At 44.9% G+C, this 12,097-nt stretch overlaps 1 protein-coding gene across 1 annotated transcript in view; it reads right to left on the bottom strand.

The window, feature by feature from the left end:
* The window catches only part of LOC127627389 (follistatin-related protein 4-like), a 451,612-nt gene that overhangs the window by 37,671 nt on the left and 401,844 nt on the right, over positions 1–12,097 (bottom strand). Inside the window, exons 8-9 of the mRNA XM_052103721.1 lie at positions 9,154–9,274; positions 351–509 (exon numbers count right to left, since the gene is read on the bottom strand). Coding sequence (XP_051959681.1) covers positions 351–509; positions 9,154–9,274 — 280 coding nt within the window. The remainder of the gene's footprint in view (positions 1–350; positions 510–9,153; positions 9,275–12,097) is intronic.

Below are 12,097 nucleotides of genomic sequence, written 5' to 3'. Positions count from 1 at the left end.
AACAACGATCGACAAGGACTGAACAAACAACGGGGCTTAAGTACACGGGGTAATGAGGACTAAACGACATACAGGTGAGGACAATGACTAAGTGCTGGCAGTGATGAGGGCCGGGAATTATGTGAATTGTGGTTTGTGACAGTGACTAGTGAAACACGGGGCAGTAAAGTTTTTTTACCTTCATCCTTACAAGGAGTCACAAATTCACACCCACCACACTAAAGACTACACTGCTGCTACAGAGGAGTGTATGAATGAGTAGTCCAAAGGTTAGAATATCAGTCAGTCAGTTTGTATATTTATTCAGCTATGTGATCCCTGTGATGAAAGGATGAGAACGTTATTCATACCAAGAAGTGAGAGCTGTTTAGATCCACGTGGCAGGTCCAGGCCGTTCTTAAGCCAGGAGAGTTTAGGGTTTGGAATGCCATCTGCATGGCAGTGCAAACTGGCAGCTATACCAGGCTCCTGCGCCTGAGTCTCTGGATAGACCAGGATTACTGGAGGGACTACACACACACACACACACAGAAAGAGAGAGACATTAAAAACACTGACACAAATAAAGGAAATTATGTGAATGTATTCCAGAATAACTGCTTTGTTATGGATTTACTTGTTTTTGCAAGATAGAAACTGCAAATAAACTGTAATTTAATGAAAGAGCTGAATTTAAGGGGGGGGTATCAAGCAACAAAAACATCCTGCTCAAGGTTTCTCATGGATTTTTAATTTTAAGCGATTCTACTGACAAAACAAGCTCTCTAACAATCACACTCATTGTCCATTAATTTAAAATCCTTCAAATATTTTTTTCTCACATATATAACACAGCAAATGAAACTGTATTATCTTTGTTTCTAAACAATGTATGTACAATGTTTTTTATACCCTTTCATAAAGAGAGACACTGTAGAACATTATTTTCTATAGCAAGACATTTTCATATGCATCGAAATCAAACAGATGGCTGTTGTTCTGTAGTGATCTAATATACAATAGGGTTAACTAACTAAAAGTGGGACCATTTTTGGTAGATTCACGATAGGGCACAGATAAAAGCTTTTTACTCTTGGTTTTACATGATGTTCACAACAATCCCAAATGTAAATCTATCAAAACATCTGTTTAACATAATTTCCGTGATAATTATGTGTCACTTTTGATCACAGTTAGTCACTGCCTTTTACCTTTTCTTGAGACAGGCCATCAGCACAGTTTCAATACTAAAAATCTTCTTTGAACTATGTTCCTTTATGTTGAAATTGAAATTAGAGGTACACCGAAATATCAGTTTAACCGATTCACTCCATAAGATGTTGTGTAATAGAGAAAAGAACCTTGGGAAAAACCAGACTCACTGTGGGGGCCAGTTCCCCTCTGGCTAACATCATGAATATAATGCCAATATTACTTATGTATAGTGCAAGTCATGGTTTAAAATTATTAAATTAAGTAAGTGTTAAGGGTCAATGTTCAAACAAAGATTTTGTATGAACTGTAAGATTAATGACTAATGTCTTTGAAGTTCACATTGATGCAGTTGTCCTTGTTAGTTGGCTGATGAAGGGGCAATTAATTGATAGTCTACGTATTCCATTTCAAGAGTGCATGTCGGGTTCTTGTTCGGGGAACAGAGGGGGCTGATAACCGAGGCTGCACTGGAAGGGTGATAACCCAGTAGACGACGACTGCAAGGACTTGTGGGCGTACTCGACCCAGACTAAATGATCACTCCAAGTAGATGGATTATGTGAGGCCACACAGTACAGGGCCTTTTCCTGCCTGATTCGCCTGCTCAGCTTGCCAATTTGTCTGGGAATGAAACCCAGACAAACTCACAATAGCCCCCAGCTGTCGACAGAATTCTGCCCAAAAATGTGACAAAAATTGTGGGTCTCTGTCAGAAACCACATCGACGGGGAGGCCATGAATGCGGAAAATGTCGTTAATGACTGCTACCAGTGTCTCCCTCGCTGAAGGTAATTTGAGGAGGGAAATTAAATGAGCTGCCCTTGAGAACCAGTCCACTACAGTCAAAACGACTGTTTTGTCATGGGAGGGGGGAAGACCAGTTATTAAATCCATGGCTATGTGCGACCAGTGTCTCGAAGGGACAGGCAGCGGTTGAAGAAGTCCGACTGGGGGTTCACAGGATGTTTTATTATTCGCAAAAATGGGGCAAGCAGCTACAAATCGACATATGTCCTACGCTAATGATGGCCACTAGAATTGCTGTCTAATGAGTGTCTGGGTGCGAGTCGCCCCTGAATGACATTTAATGTTAGATGAGTGACCCCACTGTACAACGTACGTACGGGCAGATTGCAGAACAAATAACTGGCCCACTGGGCATGTGGCGGGGGACGCAGTGTTTCGTACCACACATGAACTTTAGACTCCACCTCCCAGGATACCATGCCCACCACACGAGTGGCAGGTATACTGGTATCCGGTGGGGCAGTGGAGGTCTCGACCTCAAAACTTTGAGAAAGGGACTAAGGCTTGACATTTTTAGAGCCTGGGCGATAAGACAGAACAAAGTTGAATCACATGAAAAATAGGACCCAGCGAGCCTGTCTAGAGGCGTTTGCAACTGCAAATATACTCTAGGTTCTTCTGATCTGTCCAGACCACAAAAGGTACCCCCAAAACCTCTAACCAATGATGCCACTCACCCAAGACCAACCAGACAGCCAATAATTCTCGGTTGCCAACATCGTAATTCCTTTCAGCTTTTGTTAAGCAGTGCCGAAAAAAGCACAAAGAAGCATCTTTCAATCTAAGGGAGAGTGCTGCGACAAGACCGCTCCAACACCAACCTCAGACGCATCCACCTCCACCACCAACTGACTTGCAGGATTGGGAGTAACAAGGATGGGTGTGGTAGAAAATTGTTCCTTTAATTTAGAAAACACGGCCTCAGCTCACGGGGACTAATAAAAGTCAGTGCGTATGGATGTGAGGTCAGTCAGAGGTGCGGTGAGCTGACAGTAGTTCCTTATGAATATCCAATGAAAATTAGTGAACCCTAGAAACCTCTGCAATGCCGGAGAATCTGGGGTTGGCCAATCCGAGATGGCTCTAACCATAGTTGAGTCCATGCACACTCCCTTGGACGAAAGGATGAACTCCTGTAATGGAACCGACTGTGCATGAAAATGCTCAATTCTCTGCCTTGCCAAATGGACAATTCTCTAGCAGTTGCTGAATCACCTGCCTGATGTGCTGTACATGGTCCTGAAGATCAGAATATCATCAAGAGAGACAAACACAAAATTATCGACCATGTCTCTAAGCATGCATTTCACAAGCCCCTGGAAGACAGCGGGGGCATTGACCAATCCAAAAGGCATAACCAAGTATTCAAAGTGCCCCCTATGGGTGTGAAAAGCCATCTTCCATTCATCCCCTTCCTAATCCGGGCAAGGTGAAAAGCGTTGCACAAGTCCAACTTCGTGAAGACGGAAGCTCCCTGCAAGAGTTTGAAGGCTGAGGATGTCAACAGCAAAGGATAAGTATTATTCATTGTGATGTAATTCAGCACCGATAATCTATACAGGGTCTTCTCCTTCCTTCTTCTCCATGAAGAAACCTGCCCCTGCCGGCAAAGAAAAAGGATGGATGAGACCGGCTGCCAGAGAATCATTGATATACCTGTTCATGGCCTCCCTCTCGGAAGCCGAGAGTGAGTACAGCCTTCCCCCGAAGCAGCAAAGTGCCCGGAATGCCGTTCAATTGAACAGTCGCACGGGCAATGAGGAGGAAGAGTCACATCGCGGGACCAGGAGTTTTGTCTAAAGGTGTTGCACTCACTAATAACCCCTTTTCTTACCAACAAGCCATGTCTTTTACCGGACAGGAAGCAGATAGATGATCAGAATGAGCACAGTAAAAGCACAGTCCATTCACAAGACGTTGTTTCTCACTGCGTGAGATTTGAGATCAAGCCACTTAAATCGGCTCAGTTTCCGGCCATGATACTGGTGAGTTGGCTGAAGAGGAAGAACGGATAGGAGGATCAGCCACCAGGGTAGGTGGAAACAGCATCGACAGTGGTGACGGCGCAGGGCCAAGCGCAGAATCGACTTGGACAACCAAATCCATGAAGTCATTGAAGCGCGGAGGCAAATCCAAAGAGTAAATCTCGTCCAGAATGTCCTCAGAGAGACAATACAGAAATCGATCCCACACAGCATGGTCATTCCACTCAAAAGAAGCAGCTACCTCAACACTCGGCGGAACTCCGTGGTAAAGGCATGATAGGACACGAAGCAGGGATGTCTGTTGTCTCACATGGCATGTGACACAATCGGTTATTGGCAAACTCTATGCAGATATTTTTTTAATTTTATTATTCCTGTTACTCTGTGACCGGCACTGGAGGATTGTACAGTTTGAACAGCTTGATTTTATAGTAGAGTATAACTGCAGGCTCTAGATGTGAAATAAATCATTCACGGATACCTTGTAGGGATTTGCTGTATCTAAATCTGTCATCATTTACTATATTCATCTATATTTTCATCCTCAGTTTAATGCATACAGTATTTTGTTTTTTCAGTGCTCTTAAGTTCCCCTTCTGTCGCTCTCTCCACGTTGTGTCTGAGAAGCGACACTAGGGGTATTTAAGCGGGCAAATACGGGAGTTCATTCAGAAAATTTCTTCTGAGCCGATGGTCGTGCATGTAGTCTGCTGCGAGTCACACGCCAGTTCCTGTTTAATTCTCTGATGCTCTGCATGATGTTGGAATCGACGGCGCATAACAGCGGCTTTCTCCTTCCTTGCACGGCTGTGCATTGTTGCCCCTGGGCGCTTCGACAGTGCAGACAACTCGAAAGAGTTATTCTAAAAGAGTAATTTCCTCTAAAAAATAGCAAAACACAGCGCCGTTGAACGTCCTCTTCAGGACGCATGTTTTTAAAGATGTTTTTTCCACATCTGTGTAGTTTCTGGATGCGGTTGATTTCTCCCCACCTCTGACGATCCTAAAAACTGCCTCGCGTACCTGGGTTGCGATCACACGCAGGCAGCGTTTTTATGAATGGTCTATGTTTTCAGTGCAAGAACATAGCCATGACAGCATTGCGGTCACAGCTTTCTCTTGTAGTGAGAGAAAACCACTTCAGCCACCCCCCGTGCCTCACCTCCTTCCTACGGGATTGGGGAAGGTGCCGCGGGCGATGAAGATGATCTGGGGATAATGACGGGCTCCGTTTCGCCGGGTAAAATCCCCTTGAAACCCCCCGCCTCCCCGCCTCCCCGGCACGCTTGCTTGTTCAAGTCCAAGCTCAGGATGAGCATTCTCTCCAATGGGTTATGAACCTTCCTATGGTTCGCGTTCGACTGTCAGGCGTATCAGTACAAAGTCCTCCCCTTCGGCCTGTCTCTGTCCACTCGCGTCTTCACGAAGGTCGCAGAGGCAACCCTTGCCCCACTCCGAGAAGCCGGCATCCGCATACTCAACAACCTCAACGAGGTAGCGCACAGAGACCAGGTGCTCACGCACCTCAGCCGTTTGGGACTTCAGGTCAGCTGGGAAAAGAGCAAGCTCACCCCGGTTCAGAGCATCTCTTTTCTCGGCATGGAGTTAGTCTCAATGTCAGCACGTCTCACCAACGAGCGTGCACAGTCGGTGCTGAAATGCCTCGCTTCTTTCAAGCCAGGCACTATGGTCCCTTTATAACTTTTCCAAAGGCTCCTGGGGTATATGGCATCCTCAGCGGCGGCAGCATATGAGACCACTTCAGCACTGGCTTCAGACTCTAGTCCCGAGATGAGCATGGCGCCGCGGCACGCACCGTGTGATGATCACCACCGCCTGCTGCCAGACACTCAAACCCTGGACAGACTTCTGCTTTCTGTGGCAGGAGTACCCTTGCAGCAGGTGTCCCGACGCGTTCTAGGTCATGACCGACGCCTCCAGATTGGGTTGGGGCACCGTGTGCAACGGGAACGCAGCCGCGGGCCGTTGGAAAGGGGCCCCGCTGTGCTGGCAAATCAACTGCCTAGAGTTGTTGACTGTTTTCTTTGCCATGAGGAGGTTTCTCACCCTAGTTTGGGACAAACATGTCCTGGTCAGGTCAGACAGCACCGCAGTGGTGGTGTACATAAATCGCCAAGGCGGAGTACGCTCCCACCACATGTCACCACATGCCCGTCGTCTCCTCCTTTGGAGCCAGCAGCGACTCAAGTCGTGCCACTCACATCCCCAGCAACCTCAATGTGATAGCGGACGCACTGTCACGACAACGCTTGCCCAGTGGAGAGTGGAGGCTTCACCCCCAGTCGGTCCAGCTAATTTGGGAACGGTTAAACAAGGCCCAGGTAGACGTTAAACAAGGCCCAGGTAGACCTGTGTGACTCTCAAGAAACCTCCCATTGCCCGCTCTGGTACACCCGCTTCAGAGGCTCCCCTCGGGGCAGACGCATTGGCACACAGCTGGCCCACGGGGCTGCACAAGTACGCATTCCCCCCAGTGAGCCTTCTTGCACAGGTGCTGTGCAAGATCAGGGAGGACGAGGAGCAAGTCACCTAAGTGGCCTCCTATTGGCCAACTCGGACTTGGTTCTTGGATCTCACGCTTCTCGTGACAGCCCCTCAATGGCGAATTCCTCTGAGGAAGGACCTTCTTTCTCAGGGACGGGGCACGCTCTGGCATCCGCACCCAGACCTCTGGAACCTCCATGTCTGGCCCTTGGACGGGACGTGGAAGAGCTAGCCGGTCTACCATCGACCGCCGTAGACACAATCATCCAAGCCAGTGCCCCTTCTACCAGGCATCGTTACACCCTAAAGTGGCGCCTATTCGCATATTGGTGTTCTTCCCAAGCTGAAGACCCACAGAGGTGCGCAGTTAGGTCAGTGCTTTTGTTCCTCACGGCTCACCACGACACAGTAGACGGCAAGTCTCTGGATAAGTACGACTTAATTATCAGGTTCCTAAGAGGTGCCCGGAGGCTAAATCCCTCCCGGCCAAGTCTGTTCCCCTCCTGGGATTTCAGGGCCCTCTCTCTCAAAACGGCCCTGCTGATCGCGCTCGCCTCCATCAAGAGGGTCGAGGACCTGCAAGCGTTCTCTGTCAGCGACACTTGCCTGGAGTTCGGTCCGGCAGACACATATGTGATCCTAAGACCGGGCTATGTGCCCAAGGTTCCTACCATGCCCTTCAGATATCAGGTAGTGAACCTGCAAGTGCTGCCCTGGGAGGAGGCAGACCCAGCCCTTTCGTTGCTGTGTCCGGTACGTGCTTTGCGTATCTATTTGGACCGCATGCAGAGCTCTAGACGTTCTGAGCAGCTCTTTGTCTGCTTCGGGGGACAGCAGAAAGGGAACGCTGTCTCCAAACAGAGGCACGCCAACTGGGTTGTCGATGCCATTTCATTGTCTTATCACACCCAGGCCGTGCCCCCCCCCCTTGCGGGTTCGAGCGCACTCAACCAGAAGTGTTGCGTCCTCGTGGGCACTGGCCAGGGGCACCTCCCTAGCAGACATCTGTAGAGCAGCAGGGTGGGCAACACCTAATACCTTTGAGATTCTACAATCTCCGAGTTGAGTCAGTATCGTCAGGTCCGAGCCCGTAGAACTTGGTAACACGCTGACGAACTGGCCGGGTGAATCGCTTGCGCCTAGTGCCCTTTCCCTCAGCCGAGGTAAAATAGTGCGCCTTTTTCCCCAGGAGACCCCATCTCTCGGATCCCTGGTTGATTCCTCCCTAGCCCTCATGGGTCCGCAGTTCAGCGGAGGAACTCGCCGACCCAAGCCACTACGGGTACTTAATCTACCCTGTACTGGAATAGGTGCTCCACAGGTTTTAAGGCCTCCTGTATGGACTCCCCCTGTGTATAATCTCCGCGGTACTGTCCCCTCATGAGCGGACTCCCGTGTCTTCCCTCGGTCGCCGTGCTGTAGCAACTCCCCCCTCTACGAGGCTGGATCTACCACCATGTCAACTTTACTACATAGGTCCTAAACGGCCATGTGATGTATTCGCCACCTTTATCTCCCCTGCAGGGTAGGTGTGGTCTCCGCAGGGTCTTCTCCCCCTGAAAGAATAGGAAACTGGGTAAGACCCCCTTCCCTTAATGCATGTAAGGGCCCTGGCCGTAATTGCTCTATGTGAGAAACATAGAGAGAAAAGGTTCCCAGGTTGGCAAGCATCACCTTGTTCCCCTCACTAGGGTAACCAGAAGGATTCTGATGACTTCAATGGGGCATTGGGGAAGGGTACGTGCAGCCTGATACAGCTGGTCGCGTTTGCACGTAAGAATACCTGCCCACTTCTGTATCAGCAGTTCACGTACACGGCCCAGTGCATGGCATTATTTAAGTGGGACCCCTAGTGTCGCTTCTCCGATACAACGTGGAGAGAGCAACAGAAGGGGAACGTCTAGGTTAAATAATGTAACCTCCGTTCCCCGATGGAGGGAACGAGACGTTGTGTCTTCCCCACCATGTCGCTGAGCCGAGCAACTGTTGTGGCCGGACCATTTCAGGCTCCTCAGAAAAATCCTGAATGAACTCCCGTATTTGCCTGCTTAAATACCTGTATGTCCGGGGGCGGGGTATGCAAATACCGTCTGCCAACTTCTCATTGGCATTTTTTCATAGATCAGAGGCATATATCGGCGCTCAAGAGAGACCCCTAGTGTCCGACACTATGTCTTGTTCCCTCCATCGGGGAACGGAGATACGTTATATCTTAACTACAGAGCATTGTAACGGAATCAAGAGAGCCCAGTGTGTTTGAGGCTTGTTTATAGTTTAAAGACCTGCATTTTGAACAAAATCTTAATTTTTAAACAGTTATAAGTTATAATTAACAATAATGCATCTGAGATGTAATTCATTTTGTAAGGAAAAACTAAGAATATTTTTTACATTCTATAAACTATTTTAAAAAGTAGCAGCCAATTAACCAGTTTTCTGCCTTTTCCATGACCTTAGTTAATGTATCGGTCAACCTCTAATTGAAATCACATTCAGAGCTCATGGTAAGTCTTATTTGAAAAATGTATACTTTATTTCTAAAAATAATTTTCTCTATGGTAAAAATGAATGGGAATTTTACTTCCACGATTGTTGTGCTTATAGTAATTACAACAAGATTTAACTAAGAAAATTGTGAGATATGAAAGATTCTACTACTAACCATTCACCTGGAGCATGTGTGTCTGGTACAGCTCCTCATAACCATATGCATGACAGCTGTAGTTGCCCATGTGAATTGTAGTCACCTTCGTAATGTAGAGTGAGCCGTCATCGCCAAAGTCCTAATTGAACAAAAGAAAAGGATGCAGAATTAAACAGCAGGAAGTCATTGGATGAATACACTATGCATCACTGGCATCCCATGAGTGGGCAGGCACAGGGGTTCGTTCCTCTCTGTCATCTTCTCTCAGGCTGATAAATGGTAAGGGTTAATTATATAGCCAACATTAGCCTGATTAATGAAGCCAGTTGTGCTTTAGTGAAAACGCATCTGCTCACCGGGCGTTTTGGGCAAACTCGAGGGGGATTAAAACATTAAACTGTTTTGTAGTTATGTGAGGGTAAATGATTTAAGGACACTAACACTCGCTCTTAAACCCTTACACACCTGCAGCTTTATAGGGCACACTCTGAAAGTGGTTGAGCTTGGTTGAGGAAATGTAATAGCAATTTGTTTGTTTAGGAGGTCGTCACTAATCCAGCAAGATGGATTATCAGGGTACATAAAAAACTACAACTACATTCTAGTTTTAGGATGAAGAGGGCATCTTCTTTCAAGGGCATAAATGCTGTTGAAACCCAATGACAAAACCTAATTACTTTCTTTATTAAATAAAGATTATATGACAGATAATACTTCACCTCTTCTATGGCCGATATTATGTTGCATATATTAAAAAGCTCTGATTAAATTTTTAATCACTGGAGCTGCACCGGCTGGAACTTTCCAATGATATGTAATTCAGGATTTGCCAATCAACTTTTCAAGTCAATTTATATGTTTTAATGTCACACAACAGTCTCTAGAGTTTACTCAGAAAGGTGCCAAAAACAAAGACATTCAGTGAGCAGCAGTTCTGCAAATGGAAATGCCTTGATGAGAGAGGTCAAAGGAGAGTGGCCAGATGAATGAATGCTCAAGTGGCATTCTGCTTTAATAAAATGACAGCAAGAGCCATTAGATTAAATACAAGAAATAAATATGTGTTAATGTTTAAATAAATGAATATGAATGATCATTGTAAAAAAAAAATCCACCAAGTAATACTGTTCATCAGCCTACCTATGAGTTGTTTACAGTTATTATCATGCAACATTGTACCTTATTATACAACAGAATGTGTGTTTACAACAGGTTTGAATGTGGCTCATGCAAAGAAAAGTTTGAGTCTGAACTGTTTAGATAACTTCCTTTGATGAACCCTCTATAAAGGCAATAACCTCAGCTAAAAGCTTTCTGTAGTTCTTAATCAAACCTGCACAGCAGTGAAAAGGTATTTTAGCACATTCTCTTTCAAAAAAAGCTACTTCAGATCACACAACACTATTTCTGTTGAACTGAGGTCGGGACTCTTAACTGGCATTTCTAAAACTCAGAGCTTCTTCTGTTCAACCCCTTAATCTACTCTTGTCTTTTACTCCAGTGTACGGTCATTGTTGTGTTGGGAGGCCCAGCCTTTTAGATCACACACAGCCTTGACATTCTGCTTTAAAAGATCCCTATACAGTTTCAAATTCATTGTTGCTCCAAGCCAACTTTCACCATCTTTACTTCTCCAAACATAATGCTGTGTGTGTTAATGTGCTAGATTTGTATATTAAGATATGACAGTATAAAAAGTTATGTTGTAATACGTAATGTTAATTTAGCACAGTGTTCCAGATTTGCTGCAATTCACAATATAGTGAAACACACCTAGTTCACCTAGCTATTGTGTATCCAGGGTGATCTCATTTAAATTTGTAGATCTGTGTTTGTAAAGTTTACATGTACATTTTTGTACATTTGAATAGACTCTTATATGTACAATATTAACAAATTCTCAACATCTAAAACATAAACGCATTTACACATATACAGCTTTAGAGATGTACAAATCTTTACGAATCCTCTGACGACTGGTCGGAACTGAAATAACCAGAGGTGCATTTCCCAAAAGCATCGTTAGCCAACTATGGTCTCAAAATCCATCATTACCAACATAGTTCAACGATTTGGTGTTTCCCAAAACCGTAGTTCCAATGAATATTTTCAAACAGCATCTCGAAGTTGTGTGGTTGGAACTACAGCTTTCCACCTGTGGTTAGAAGCATAGTTCCTTGTTAGTGGACATCATTTCACCTCACTAATATATATATATATATATATATATATATATATATATATATATATATATATATATATATATATATATATATATATATATATAATTTAAAATATATATTTGATTCTGTCTAGACTTATCACATTTACATGTTTTTAAGATAACAAATTATTCCGGGGTTTCGCAGAAAGCAGCGTACTGAAACGTCATGCAAATGACAATGCAGCCATTTAAGGGATAAAAGACTATTAAGAGAAAGCGCTTTAACACACACGGTTTATGTTGGAGAACACGGATTCTGTGTCCATGTTAACGCACAAGTGGCATTTTGGGCTGTGTTCTCTGGGCCTTACCATCAGGTAGCTTAGGGCAGCTTTTGACATCTATGCAGTGATGCACAGGGCTTTTGCACAAGTGGTGGTATTTGACATGTTGGGAGTATGAACGGGTTGAAAATCCCAATGGCGGGACTTTCATTTATCAGTGAAAGAATGAGAAATTATGTAATGGCATATTTATGTATAAATTGAATACAGATGAGCCTAATAAAGGTATAATCATTTCCACTTTTATATGGATTAATTAATTTTAAACTAAAAGTAAAACACTTTTGATGTTACGTTGTCATATTAATGCATGTTTTACTCATTTCCTTATTTGTTTATTTGTGCTTGACAATTGTTCCAAAACTTCTGATTCTTTGGACCACAAAGAATTCTTAAACACTTGATAAGACTAAAACATAAAAGGGTTTATGTTTTAGATGCTGCCAATACATTG

Source organism: Xyrauchen texanus, chromosome 34 (genome assembly GCF_025860055.1).
Source record: "Xyrauchen texanus isolate HMW12.3.18 chromosome 34, RBS_HiC_50CHRs, whole genome shotgun sequence".
NCBI classification, from domain to species: domain Eukaryota; kingdom Metazoa; phylum Chordata; class Actinopteri; order Cypriniformes; family Catostomidae; genus Xyrauchen; species Xyrauchen texanus.
This window is presented reverse-complemented; position numbering and strand designations above follow the sequence as displayed.